This window comes from Trachypithecus francoisi, unplaced genomic scaffold (assembly GCF_009764315.1).
Source record: "Trachypithecus francoisi isolate TF-2019V2 unplaced genomic scaffold, Tfra_2.0 Lachesis_group8, whole genome shotgun sequence".
Classification (NCBI taxonomy): Eukaryota; Metazoa; Chordata; class Mammalia; order Primates; family Cercopithecidae; genus Trachypithecus; species Trachypithecus francoisi.
The window spans coordinates 64,997,830-65,013,166 of record NW_022681473.1 but is presented as its reverse complement, the minus strand read 5'-3'; the positions used below and the strand labels follow the sequence as shown (position 1 = coordinate 65,013,166).

Here is a 15,337-nt window from a genome sequence, read left to right as displayed (position 1 = left end):
GGATATGACAAGAAGGACCCAATTTGTATAATCAATTTTCACATTCTCTTCCACAAAGAAATATGGTTTTCTCTTTCATTTGTTTTGAAATTCATAAGTCTCTTGTTCTCTTTCACGAACACAAATATTTCACTTTCCTTTTGATTCTACTGTAAGAAAGACAACAGCCTATAGCACCCATAGATATTAAGGAAATACTATGAATAACTCTCCACATATAAATTTGACAACTTAGATGAAATGAGCCAATTATTTGAAAACTGTAAACTACCAAAACTCACTCAAGATCAGATTACCTGAATAAAGCAATAATTATTTTTAAATTTAATTTTTAGCTTAAAACCTGAAAAAGAAATCTCCAGGCCCAGATCACTTTACTGGCCAATTCTTCCAACCATAAAGAAGAAATAACACCAATAACACAGTCTCTTCCAGAAAATAGAAAAGGAGAAAACACTTATTTTAAAGCCTACACCACCTTAATACCAAAACCAGAGAGCAATGTAAGAAAAGTATAGAACAATATCCTGAATGAACCTAGACTTAAAATTTTTCAACACAATTTTAGCAAATTGAGCCAGGCATGGTGGCGTGTGCCCATAATCTCAGCTACTCAGGAAGCTGATGTGGGAGAATCACTTAAGGTCAGCAGTTTGAGACTGGGAAACAGAGCAAGACCCCTAAAATATATAAAATATAAATATATAAAATATATATAAAATAAATAAAGTTAGCCTGATGTGGTTGATGGTGCACACTAGTAATCCCAGCTACTTTGGAGGCTGAGATAAGAGGATCACTTAAGCCCAGGAGTTCAAGGTTACAGTGACCTATGATCACACAACTGCAGTCCAGCCTGGGTGACAGAGCAAGACCCTGGCTCTAAATTAAAAAAATAATAATAAGCATCGTTAAATAGTTGGCTTTTTAAAAAATGCTGCATTGACCAACATGATTCTGAAAATTATACTTACTAATTTGCTCTCTCTGATACTGATAGATGTTGTAGATATAGTAGATAATTGCAGGCAACTTATTGTTAAAGCGAACCTTGAGTCATTGCTGGAAGACTGATGAGTGTCCTTAAGGTTGTTCTCTTATGAAGAAATAAAGGGTATTCAGTTAGGAAAAGAAGAAGTCAAATTGTCCCTGTTTGCAGATGACATGATTGTATATTTAGAAAACCCCGTCGTCTCAGCCCAAAATCTCCTTAAGCTGATAAGCAACTTCAGCAAAGTCTCAGGATACAAAATTAATGTGCAAAAATCACAAGCATTCTTATACACCAGTAACAGACAAACAGAGAGCCAAATCATGAATGAACTTCCATTCACAATTGCTTCAAAGAGAATAAAATACCTAGGAATCCAACTTACAAGGGATGTAAAGGACCTCTTCAAGGAGAACTACAAACCACCGCTCAGTGAAATAAAAGAGGACACAAACAAATGGAAGAACATACCATGCTCATGGATAGGAAGAATCAATATCCTGACAATGGCCATACTGCCCAAGGTAATTTATAGATTCCATGACATTCCCATCAAGCTACCCATGACTTTCTTCAAAGAATTGGAAAAAAACTGCTTTAAAGTTCATATGGAACCAAAAAAGAGCCCACATTGCCAAGACAATCCTAAGTCAAAAGAACAAAGCTGGAGGCATCACGCTACCTGACTTCAAACTATACTATAATCCTAGAGTAACCAAATCAGCATGGTACTGGTACCAAAACAGAGATATAGACCAATGGAACAGAACAGAGCCCTCAGAAATAATACCACACATCTACAGCCATCTGATCTTTGACAAACCTGAGAAAAACAAGAAATGGGGAAAGGATTCCCTATTTAATAAATGGTGCTGGGAAAATTGGCTAGCCATAAGTAGAAAGCTGAAACTGAATTCTTTCCTTACTCCTTATACGAAAATTAATTCAAGATGGATTAGAGACTGAAATGTTAGACCTAATACCATAAAAACCCTAGAAGAAAACCTAGGTAATACCATCCCACATAGGCGTGGGCAAGGACTTCATGTCTAAAACACCAAAAGCAATGGCAACAAAAGCCAAAATTGACAAATGGGATCTAATTAAAGAGCTTCTGCACAGCAAAAGAAACTACCATCAGAGTGAACAGGCAACCTACAGAATGGGAGAAAATTTTTGCAATCTACTCATCTGACAAAGGGCTAATATCCAGAACCTACAAAGAATGCAAACAAAATTTACGAGAAAAAAACAAACAACCCCATCAAAAAGGGGGAAAGGATATGAACAGACATTTCTCAAAAGAAGACATGCATACAGCCAACAGGCACATGAAAAAATACTCATCATCACTCGCCATCAGAGAAATGCAAATCAAAACCACAATGAGATACCATCTCACACCAGTTAGAATCACGATCATTAAAAGTCAGGAAACAACAGGTGCTGGAAAGGATGTGGAGAAATAGGAACACTTTTACACTGTTGGTGGGATTGTAAACTGGTTCAACCATTGTGGAAAACAGTATGGCGATTCCTCAAGGATCTAGAACTAGAAATACCATATGACCCAGCCATCCCATTACTGGGTATATACCCAAAGGATTATAAATCATGCTGCTATAAAGACACATGCACACATATGTTTATTGCAGCACCATTCACAATAACAAAGACTTGGAATCAACCCAAATGTCCATCAATGACAGACCGGATTAAGAAAATGTGGCACATATACACCATGGAATACTATGCAGCCATAAAAAAGGATGAGTTTGTGTCCTTTGTAGGGACATGGATGCAGCTGGAAACCATCATTCTCAGCAAACTATCGCAAGAGCAGAAAACCAAACACCGCATGTTCTCACTCATAGGTGGGAATTGAACAATGAGATCACTTGGACTCTGGAAGGGGAACATCACACACCAGGGCCTATTATGGGGAGTGGGCGGGGGGAGGGATGGCATTGGGAGTTATACCTGATGTAAATGACGAGTTGATGGGTGCTGACGAGTTGATGGGTGCAGCACACCAACATGGCACAAGTATACATATGTAACAAACCTACATGTTGTACACATGTACCCTAGAACTTAAAGTATAATAAAAAAAAAAAATTCTTCTTTGGAGTAAATGACATTTCATTAAGCTATGTGCATGTATCACTCAACAATATAAGCAAATTTCAAAATACAAATTTTTTAAAAAAGTTGTTCTCTTATGGATGTGAGAAGCATGTGGTACATTCATGGTATATGTGGATGGCGTGGGCTTTGGAAGAGGGGTGATGTATTTAAGTGACAGAATGATGGTCTAGACTTAGCACCAGAAAGGCAAAAGTTAACTTCCTTTAGCCTGGCAAGTGTAGGTGTTTTCTATTGGAAGAGACTTTGAGTAAATGGGGACATTTAAAGAAAGAAATGTTCCATTAAAGTGGTAATTTGTATAAAAAAGAAATTCTACAGGACTCACGGGATTGGCAGAGGAGTAAACACCAAGATGAATCATGACTGGGGAGGCGAATGATTGAGGTGGACAGGAATGAAGATCTGGGAGCTAAATGCAACTGGAGGGTTAGAGTAGATGGTCTCTTGGACTGCTAGGAATTGACAGAACATTCTTCTGTTTTATACCTCCAAAGTTTGACCAATACTTTTCCCTCTGCTTCTGATGTTCTACTTCCATCCCCCTCAGCGTTTTCTGCCTCATTCAGATTTGAGATTCTAAGCTCAAATGTTTGTATTTCATTCCTGGAAATCATCCCTGGCACTCCTTCCTCACCTCTTCCCCAGCCTCAGACCCCTTCTTAGCATTCCCATACCACCTAGTACACTTCCTTATCTTAAAACTTACTATTTTATATTAAAATTACTTTTTTGTTAATTGTTTATTTGTCAGTAGAAACTCTTTCTTAGCCCACATATTCATGTTTCATAGTTCAGGAACACAAGTCAGTGACAAACTTCTGCGTAATTTAGCCCAAAGAAATTCTTTGTATTTCAAAATCACTTTGTGTTCCAAAAGATACCAGTCTTCTTCATCTCCTCAAAATCTTTGATGGAATCATAATTTCTGAAGAAATCTGTGTGTGCCTTCTTTCTTGGTTTAGCCACAGCAAACAGAGAGATCTGCAACCCCCAGGGATACAGCGAATGTTCCAACAACATGAAATTTCAGGCACTTAGCCAGAAGGCCACATATCTAAGGTTTTGTCAAAGCACAGAAGCCGTGGTGGTTGTACTTGATAGGTACGTCACCACCGCCCTTCCTGGCCGACAGAGAAGTGGAAAAATTACTTTTTTTTTTTTTTTTAACTTCCCCTACAAAATACTATGATCCTCTGAGGCAGAAGGTTTTTTTGTGGGGGAGGAGGGGGTTATTGTTTTGAGACAGAGTCTTGCTCTGTTGCCCAGGCTGTAGTACAGTGGCACAATCATAGCTCACTGCAGCCTCAATCTCCAGGGCTCGAGCATTCCTCCTGCCTCAGCCTAGCAAATAGCTAAGACTTCAAGGTCCATGCCACTATGTGCAGCTAATTTTTTTTTTTTTAATTTTTTGTAGTGACAGGGTCTCACTATGTTGCCCAGGCCAGTCTCAAACTCCTGGGCTCAAGCAGTCCTCCTACCCCTGCCTCCCAACTGGCTGGGATTACAGTTGTAAGTCCATGTTTTAGTCCTCTCTTTTCCTCAGGGAGGTAGCACAGAGCCTGGAACAGAGCTGGTATCAACAATTATTTGTTTAACTGAACAAAGAAGTTAGGCCCCTGTGTTTTGATTGTAAGATGAGCGTGGCAAGTGCCTGGACTTTCTCTGACTCTTTATTCAAGGTCCAATGGTAGTGCAGGCCAATGAGTTAAAGCAAACTCTGTGGCCAGTTAGCAGCTCATTGTTAAGGCCAGGAACACTACCTTTATCCTCAGTGTCTCCTTTGTTTCTAGAATGCAGAGGCAGTCTTTGGCAAGGGATGAATGGTAAGGAAACACTTCCTGACATTTATGTTTGAGCAACCAGAATTTTATGTGATGCTGTTACAGTGATCACTGCACAGAGTATTCGTCCTGGTGCATTGCTGTCATTTGTCTTTGTACAAAGATCTTCGTGATGAATAGATTTGAAGGACTTTATGTTGTGGTTCATGAACAGAATTCTCATCAAGACCCAGGCATGTTTTATTGAGTTTGTGCCTTGGCAGTTCTTCTGGATAAAATATTTCATTGACCTTCCCAGAGACATCGTAAAACATCTAACTGCAATTTTTCATTTTTGTGTTAGGGCATTCATTATTTGACGGTCTTTGGCTGCTTAAACAATTCCTTCTGCTTTCTTTGTCATTGAAACTGAACTTTCAATGTTGCTATTCTTTTCTTTTGGAGTATATCCTTCACTTCCTTAAGGTTTTGCTTTAAAACTCCATTTTACTTTTCATTCCTCCATTAGACGTTTCTCCATTGGGCTTTTCAGAGGACTAGAAAGCCTTTTCACAAAGAACTTGAACTCACAGGAAGGAAATGATAAGGAAACTTAAAGTAATTACCTTTGCATCTTAGTTGTCCTCCCTCCTCACCCCTCTTCATCTCCAGCATAGAACTAGACCTTATTTTTCCCAAGCAACCAATAATAAAAATGCAGAAAATGTTATGTCCTTCTTTTATTCATCAGACCATTAGGCATTATTAGGCATATTAGACTTGCATACTATGTATACAGGCACTATGCTAATTAGTCGATAGAAAAATGAAGAAGATAGCCAGTGCCTTCAAGGAATGCATAATCTAATCAGGATGATGAACGAAAGGTTGCAAGTACCTTCTCTAAATCTTTGCTTAAAAAAAAAAAAATCTTCGAATTAAGGTAATATACTTTCCTGATGGCGTTATATAATCACATTAGCTTCTCTATATGGGGAACTTAGCACAGTTCCTGGCCTATAGTAAAAGGTTCAGTAAATGGTGATTATACTAATGGATAGATACAGAGTAAGTAGAAACATGAAGAAGGCAGTGGACATGGCATCTCTACTTAGACATAAAGAAGGAATACTGGGGAAAATTGTATGTACCAATGAAATATAAGGTACATTTAGAGAACCATAAGTAAGTAATTGGTCTATTGGAACAGAGGGATGAAGGAAGGAAGCTTAGTAAGAGATGAGGCTTCTGAGGTAGGCAGGAATTTAGATAATTAATGGGGGACATTAATCTTGTAAGGAATGGGGGACATTGATTAATATTAAGCAGGGGAGTCTTAAAATTAGTTAATTAATGCTGAAGAAAATTTCTCGTATACTACGTGTCTCTCTTAGGTCTCACTTGCTCTGGAGCCTCTGTCAGAAACTTACGACAGCTACCATCCACTTCCTACCACTGACATGACAGAAAATGTGCTTTTATCTAAGCAGGGATTCAGAGAGAATACTGAACCCAGCAGTACCCAGTTTCAGGTTCCATCAAGGCCTCGCGACATACATACCATCAAAATTGATGGAAAGGAGTTAGGAGCCAACAGCAGTAGATCAACCACTCCAAGGTAATTACCACACCTAATACCAGTCAATCTGTCAGTTAACTCCACTGTACTTGTGATTTCTGTCTTTCATGTATGGTTGAGTAAAAGATTAACAACAGAGAGAGGCACAGTCCTCATTTAGCCGATAACTGTGAAGCACTCGCTCTGGTCCTGGTTTGATACTAGGTGCTGGGCCTAGAAATAAGTAAGACATAATTTCTGTTTTTGAGGACTACTCACAATCTCACAATGAAGCCACTCACAATCTCACAATGAAGCCACTCACAATGAAGCCAACATACAAATAAATGACTAAATGATATCCAGATGCAGGACAGATATTCATGAGGGAAAAGAGGGAAAGGGAGCTATTCTGTGAAAGAGAAGGGAATAAGAATCAGGTTTTTGTTTTAAGTAATTATTTATGAAGCATTTGCTTTGTGTCAGGCTCTGCTGAGCTCTTCATTTTATTGTCTCGCTTAAGCTATGACTCCCTAACTGTAGGTAAAGCATCTGTTCTATAATTTGGGAGATGAAAAAGAGATTTACAAAGTTGCATTGCAAATAAATCACCCCTTTTGAGGTCCAAACTACCTTGCCAAAACCGCTGGTCTACTTTCTGTCTCTGACAAAATAGAGTATTACCATAATAGATTATATATTGCTGATGTTCTCCTTTTTTAAAAAAAAAACAGGGGAAAAGACCATGTATACTTTGCAGAGAACCCTGATACAATAAAGGATTCTTCCTTTGGACTACAGCACCATCTTAATTCAGGACAGAGTTTAGATTCTGTAACTCTGAAAGGCAGAGCTCCACGGAAGCAGATGTCCCTTCTGAACAGTTCTGAATTCCAGCCTCAAATTAGAACAGTTGCCAGGAGTCACAGTGACTCATGCATTCTTTCTTCAAACAACCCCCCTACCAAGGATCTTCTTTCAGGTATGTATTTATTTGTGAACTGAGTCAGACTAAACTACGTTTATTGGGATTGCTCTACTTGTTAGCCAGCCTACAAAGAGAACCAAGACTCTTGTTTGAACTAAGTCAAATAAAAACAGGCAGTCTTGCTAGAGTCCAGCATCTTGCACCATTTAAAGACAGCCGTATTAAACCACCAGGGTATTTTTAAATAATTACTCACATAAAATTGCAGGTTTGGGAAAGGAATCATTTAAAAGAAATTGGATATGAGGGGAAAACCTTTATCATAGAAAAGGGTTAGTCCTTATTTTGTCCCAAATAATTCAAGGCAAGTAAGGTTTTTGTCTCATCATCAGCATTTATTTATCCCACTGTGTGGAGACTAGTACCAAATCCATTTCACATTCTGAAAACTCTTAAGTCTTAGTGAGAACATTCAGTATACAACTGCTAATCTTCATCCTGGGAATTAAATAATGACTTGTGGCCAAATAGAAGAAGAAAGGAGACAGTTTACCCTTATAAGGGCTTAGACAGAAATAAAAAAGCAAACAGGAACAGAATTGGATTACCTCATGTTAAGGAGTGGTATAATAAAAGCAATTGACTTAACATTACACTGTAATGTTCAACCATGTATCTCTTTGACCTCATGATCGTAACAGGAATTTGTCTACATCCCTACAAGTAAAATTTCCAAAATTAAAATATCTGTAGCATCAGAACTATTTGATTACATAATTTACATTCTTAAGCACATTTTGTAAAAGAACAAAAACATTTTGTTTATATTTTTTCAACTGAAATGTCTTAGATTCCCTACTCTAAAAAATATACAGGCCGGGCACGTTGGCTCACACCTATAATCCCAACACTTTGGGAGGCCAAGGCAGGCAGATCACTTGAAGTCAGGAGTTCAAAACTAGCCTGGCCAACATGGTGAAACCCTGTCTCTACTAAAAATAAAAAACTTAGCCGGGTGTGATGGTAGGCGCCTATAATCCCAGCTACTCGAGAGGCTGAGGCAGGAAAATCACTTGAACCCAGGAGGCAGAGGTTCCTGTGACCCACGATCACACCACTGCACTCCAGCCTGGGCAACAGAGCGAGACTCTGTCTCAAAAAAAAAAAAAAAAGAAAGAAAAAATATATATATTTAAAAATATATATGTATATTATATATGTATACTCCAAGATTATAAACTATTAATTTTAGTCTTTAATGCAAAGACTGCATTAACAAGAAGGAAAATGAACCCACTGTACTCAGCACTTGTCAGCTCACTTGTGTAAACCAGACTTTAAGAAAGATATTTGTTGACTCAATAAACAGTTATCTATTCAGCACTACCAGATGACTGGTACTCTTCTAGGTATCAGGGTTACAGTAGTTAAAAAGAAAAAAGATATAAACTCCCGCTGTATGGGTTTTATATTGATTGGAAGACAAATGATAGACTAAATAAATAACCATGTGTTACTTGGTGATCATGGCAATGGTGATATATCAAGCCAGGAAGGTGAGAGAAGGGGATGTTAGTTTTACATAGGTTGGCAAAGGAAGACCTCATTAACAAGGTAACATTAAGCTACTCAGGAGGCTGAGGTAAAAGGATCACTAGAGCCCAGTTCGAGTCCAGCCTGGACAGTGTAGCAAGATGTCATCTCTAAAAAAAAAAAAAGCAAAGAGAAAAAAGAAGGTAACATTAAAGATCTAAAGGAAAGGAGATGTGTTCCTTCTTTTTTTTTTTTTTAACTTTTTTTTTGTTGTTGTTATACTTTAAGTTCTGGGGTACATGTGCAGAATGTGCAGTTTTGTTGCACCCATCAACCCGTCACCTACATTAGGTATTTCTCCTAATGCTATCTCTCCCATAGCCCCCCACCCCCGACAGGCCCTGGTGTATGATGTTCCCCTCCCTGTGTCCATGTGTTCTGGAAAGGAGATGTGTTCCTTCTTTTTTTTTTTTTTTTGAGAAGGAGTCTCGCTCTGTTGCCCAGGCTGGAGTGCAATGGCCGGATCTCAGCTCACTGCAAGCTCCGCCTCCCGGGTTTATGCCATTCTCCTGCCTCAGCCTCCCAAGCAGCTGGGACCACAGGCACCCGCCACCTCGCCCGGCTAGTTTTTTGTATTTTTTAGTAGAGACGGGGTTTCACCGTGTTAGCCAGGATGGTCTCGATCTCCTGACCTCGCGATCTGCCCATCTCGGCCTCCCAAAGTGTTGGGATTACAGGCTTGAGCCACCGCGCCCGGCCAGGAGATGTGTTCCTTCTAAGGAGAGTAACCAGACTGGTAAAAGGACCAGCAAGAGATAGCCTGGAGAAAACAGCTGCCACATATTGAGCACTAATTACGCGCTAGCTACTATGCCAAGTGTTTTATATGCATAATCTTATAAAAGTCGTGTGAGGTAGGTATTATCCCCATTTTAAAATGAAGACACAAGCTCAGACTTAGGAAGCTCCTGTGCTATCAAAGGGGGCAGCTCTCATTATTGTCTCAGACTTTAAGGCAAAGTCCTATGCTTCTTCTTACTCTAGTTTCATTGTTTACCTAGGCCTGTTTTGTTTTGTTTTGCTTTTGCTTTTTAAATCAAGACTTTGCTGGCCAGCTGTTCAAGCCAAGCAGAATATGCCATGCACAACCCATGGGCTGTCAATGTGCAATCTCTTCAATAAGAGTTACTAGGATCTGTGGATTTAAAGATAAAACAAGATAGATTTTGACTCAGTCTGGGTTAGTAGTCTGACTTGTACACAAATGAGAGAGGGACCACATCTCTGTAAATGGTCAAGTGTGGGCTGGATAACCTTCTGATGTGACTTTTACAGATGGGGTTAAATTATCAGGTACATAGCTGGATAAGATCTTTTTTATTTTTCAATTTCATTTTAGATTCAGAGGGTATATGTGCAGGTTTGTTACCTGGTTATATTGCATGATGCCAAGAATTGGGGTATGAATGATCCTATCACCCAGGTACTGTGCATAGCACCCAGTAGTTTTTCAGCCCTTGCCTCTGTCTTCTCTCCCCCTCTAGTGGTCTCCAGTTTCTATTGTTGCCGTCTTTTTATCCCTGAGTACCCAGTTTTTAGCTCCCATTTATAAGTGAGAGCATGCAGTCTTGAGTTTCCTGTTCCTGGTATAATTCCCCTAGGAAAGTGGACTCCGGTTGCACTGGATAAGATCTTCAAAGGTCCCTTCCAACCACAAGATTAAGTGGGCCACTTTAGTAAGCATAGAACTGAGGTCGTGGGAGGGACACAACAAATACATCAACCTAATGATTTTTCTGGTCTTTGATGTGCTAATACACTACCAGAAACGAGGGGACAAAGCTGTATCAGTCAACCAGCTATTACTTATAAAACACTAACTACACAGCAGGATACTGTCCTTCTCCATTTTCAAAATAGGAATGATACATTAGATTCTTCTCCTACTTCACATCTCTGACTATCATATCCTTTAACCAGCCAGAGAAAAATCTACTTTAAAAGATTAATATGATTAGGTTCTGCCTACCAAGATAATCTTCCTGTCTTAAGGTAAGCATTGATTGTATCTGCAAGTCCGGGCAAGCCGGCTCATGCCTGTAATCCCAGCACTTTGGGAGGTTGTGGTGGGAGGATCACTTGAGCCTGGGAGGTTGAGGCTCCAGTGAGTCGTGATCATGCTACTGCGCTCCAGCCTGGGTAACAGAGGGAGACCTTGTCTCAAAAAAAAAAAATTGTTTTAAATAATTACATCTGCAAAATCCTTTCACAGTAATACCTAGACAAGTGTTTGAATCACTAGGACAAGGTATGAGTATATGAGGCACTGGGGACCTTGGGGTAGCCATCTTAGAATTCTGTCTATCACAGTGAGTGATCTTTATTTTTTAGGTTACTTGTATTGCCACATCATACATTGAACATATGATATTTAAGATTTTTGATTTTTTTTTAAGTTTTTTAGGTATATTTTGACTTCTTTATAGTAACAAATATTAGATGTTTTGATGTTTATGGACTTTGGGAGGCAAGGGCAGGAGGATAGCTTGAGGCCAAGAGTTCAAGACCATCCTGTGCAACATAGCAAGCTACCATCTGTACCAAAAAATTAAAAAATTAAAAACAAGCCAGGCATGGTGGTATGCACTTATAGTCCTAGCTACTTAGGAGGCTGAGGTGGGGGGATTGCTTGAGCCTGGAAGTTCGAGGCTTTAGTGAACTGTGATTGTACCACTGCATTTCAGCTAGGGCAACAGAGCAAGACCCTGTCTCTAAAAATATGTAAATAATGAATAAGACTACGGATATTTTTTACTTGTTTTTTTTTCTTGGCCTAACCATCATATTTTATTTTTAGAAATTATAAAATTAGACTAGGAGTTAGGCACTTTCTAAGTGCCTGTGGAACCTCAAGAAAATAATAATACCTCCTGTATCTGTTGGAATAATACTATTGGGCCTGAGCTTTTTTATTGTATTTGTTTTTATTTAGAAACAGGGTCTCACTATGTAGCCCAGGCTGGAACACTGTGACTATTCATAGGTGTGATCATAGCACACTATCCCCTCAGACTCGTGGACTCAAGCAGTCTTCCTGACTCAAGCAATCCTCCTGCCTCAGCCTCCCAAGTCGCTGGGACCATGGGCACATGCTACCCTGCCCAGCTAGCACTCAGCTTTTAAAAAGAAACCTAAGAACTAAGTAGGGTCATAGATATCATAGATAGTATAGCAGTTTTTTTTTTTTTTTTTTTTTTTTTTTTGAGACGGAGTCTTGCTCTGCCGCCCAGGCTGGAGTGCAGTGGCCGGCTCTCAGCTCACTGCAAGCTCCGCCTCCCGGGTTCACGCCATTCTCCTGTCTCAGCCTCCCAAGTAGCTGGGACTACAGGCGCCCGCCTCGTCGCCCGGCTAGTTTTTTTGTGTGTTTTTTACTAGAGACGGGGTTTCACCGTATTAGCCAGGATGGTCTCGATCTCCTGACCTCGTGATCCGCCCGTCTCGGCCTCCCAAAGTGCTGGGATTACAGGCTTGAGCCACCGCGCCCGGCCAATAGCTAGTATAGCAGTTAAAAGCATAGGATGTGGAATCATCTGGTTATAGATGTATTATGTGTGCATCTTGGTCAAGTTACCTACTCTCTGCCTCAATTTTTTTTTCTTTTTTTTATTATATTTTAAGTTCTAGGGTACATGTGCACAATGTGCAGGTTTGTTACGTGTGCCATGTTGGTGTGCTACACCCATTAACTCGTCATTTACATTAGGTATATCTCCTAATGCTATCCTTCCCCCCTCCCCCCACCCCACAACAGGCCCCGGTGTGTGATGTTCTCCTTCCTGTGTCCAAATGTTCTCATTGTTCAATTCCCACCTATGAGTGAGAACATACGGTGTCTGGCTTTTTGTCCTTGCGATAGTTTGCTGAGAATGATGGTTTCCAGCTTCATCCATGTCCCTACAAAAGACATGAACTCATCCTTTTTTATGTCTGCCTCAGTTTTTTATCTGGAAAACAAAAGAAGTCGTAGTATATATCTCAGAGGACTATTGGGAGGATTAAATGAGTAATACATGTTAAAATATTTAGAATAGTGCCTCGCATGTGGTAAACATTCAATAAATGTTTTCTCTCATTTCTGGTGCTGCTATTGTTGTGGGACCCCTTAAGGAATGGGGTAAATTTTACCTATCAGAAAGTCTGAAAACTCAGGTTTTATTCTGACTTTTCCATTAACCTGCTGTTTGAGTCGTGGAAGCTTTTTAGCACTCTTTTCTTCATCCGTAGAAGTATAAATTTGGTATCTGGATACAAAAAATATATAAACATTACTAACCTTATTAGGTACAAACACCAGTCGGAAGAGTCAGTACATGGATATAACAACCCCACAAGAGGTCAGTCTCTGGAATGGAGACTTCATTCATTGTTATAATGCCAGCATCTAAAACAGTGCACAGTAGAAGCTCAGTAAACATCTCTTTTGAGTAAATGTCCTCAAGGAATTCTCAAGCTAATGGGAAAGGCAGATGAGTAAACTATTACAGTACACACGTACACACTGGTGAGTCCCGTGATAAAAGGAAATGCCCTGAATATTCCAAATGTTTCTGCTGCATTTTGGGTTTTTCTGTTTTCTACATTTACCCTCTTCAGCTCTGTTAGAACAAGGCAATAAACTGCGTAATGCCATGGTGATTTCTGCAATGAAATCAAGCCCAGACACCAGCATGTTGTTGGACCAAGTTCATCCTCCTATTAATGAAGATTCTCTTAGAGCATCAACACAGTAAGTTACAGGATAGACAGAACCCTAACAGTTCATTTCTTAATAGTTGTTAACCTGTGTTTTTTGTCAAGTTATGGACTGGATAATCTTGGAAACGCTTATCAAATAATTCCTGATGTGGTGGGAAAGAAGCCTGCACTAGGAGTTAAGATACTAAAGATCTTATCCTAGCACTGGCACTTGCAGCATATGTAAATGGGTAAATTCTTTACTCTCTCTGAACTGGTATCCTTGGATGTAAAATGGGGATCTTCTCTCCCTACCTCACAGAAATGAGATGGGATTCTACTGTAGGAAAGAGCTTTGCAAAGTGTAAAGTTTTATTTAAGGCAGTTAAGTCTAAAGTATATTAAATTTTCTGAGTCAGACCAGCTGCATGTACGAAGTGATTATGATATAGATTTTTTCCATCTGTTAGCCACTCAGTGAGAAAGTATTTTTCTACACCTTAGAATCAGGGCCTTTTCTAGGAATCAGTTTAAAGACCACATTGAAGATCACCTCCTCCCTTCAACTGAGAATACATTTTGGAGACATGACACAAAAGCTGATACCAGAGCTATACAGCTGCTATTAGGCAGGTAAGCACTATTAACTGGCTTTCTTCCTTTTAAACTCTTCCTCCAATTCATAGTATACAATGTTATCAGATTTATCTTCCTAAAGTAACATGTCCTTTGACTAACCAAACCCTTCCCTGTTCCTTAAACGATCACTCATTGCCTACTAAATGAATCTCCAAACTTTAGCCCTTTACTTTTGGCTTCACTTACAGAATGATCCCATTCTACCTTACCATTCTTATCTCCCAACTCTTTCCCTAACACCAGTGTTAACATGGTATGATGAAAAGGCATGGATTTTAAACAGATACAAGTGGAAATTCAAGGTTCATCTCTAATTAGCTTTGTGGCCTTAAACAGGTATCTCTGAACTTCAGAGGCATTGGTAAAATTGGAATTGTACCTAACCTTGCAAAATTGTTGTAAGGATTAAAAAGGATGTATATAAAAGAGTAACACAATGCTTGACACATAGTATTTTGAGGGTTTTGTTTTTGTTTTTGTGTTTTTTTTTGAGACGAGTCTTGCTCTGTCACCCAGGCTAGAGTGCAGTGGCTGGATCTCAGCTCACTGCAAGCTCCGCCTCCCAGGTTTACGCCATTCTCCTGCCTTAGCCTCCTAAGTAGCTGGGACTACAGGCGCCTGCCACCTCACCCAGCTAGTTTTTTGTATTTTTTAGTAGAGACGGGGTTTTGCCGTGTTAGCCAGGATGGTCTCGATCTCCTGACCTTGTGATCCACCTGTCTCGGCCTCCCAAAGTGCTGGGATTACAAGCTTGAGCCACCACGCCCGGCCTGTTTTTTGGTTTTTTTGAAACGGAGTCTCACTCTGTTGCCCAGGCTGGAGTGCAGTGGCACAATCTTGGCTCACTGCAACCTCCGCCTCCCGGGTTCAAGTGATTATCCTGCCTCTGCCTCCCAAGTAGCTGGTACTACAGGGATGCACCACCACACTTGGCTAATTTTTGTATTTTTAGTAGAGACAGGGTTTCACCATGTTGTCCAGGCTGGTCTCGAACTCTTGACCTCAAGTGATCTGCTCGCTTCAGCCTCCCAAAGTGCTAGGATTAC

At 39.8% G+C, this 15,337-nt stretch overlaps 1 protein-coding gene across 10 annotated transcripts in view; it reads left to right on the top strand.

The window, feature by feature from the left end:
• C2CD3 (C2 domain containing 3 centriole elongation regulator) overlaps positions 1–15,337 on the top strand; it is a 161,156-nt gene that overhangs the window by 27,816 nt on the left and 118,003 nt on the right. For 7 of the 10 annotated variants that reach the window (XM_033203759.1, XM_033203760.1, XM_033203764.1 and 4 more), the window contains 4 exons: positions 6,294–6,517; positions 7,192–7,439; positions 13,572–13,704; positions 14,157–14,285. In XM_033203759.1, coding sequence (XP_033059650.1) covers positions 6,294–6,517; positions 7,192–7,439; positions 13,572–13,704; positions 14,157–14,285 — 734 coding nt within the window. Of the gene's footprint in view, positions 1–6,293; positions 6,518–7,191; positions 7,440–13,571; positions 13,705–14,156; positions 14,286–15,337 lie in introns of those variants that run through there. The other 3 variants (XM_033203761.1, XM_033203765.1, XM_033203763.1) reach the window with 3 other exon arrangements.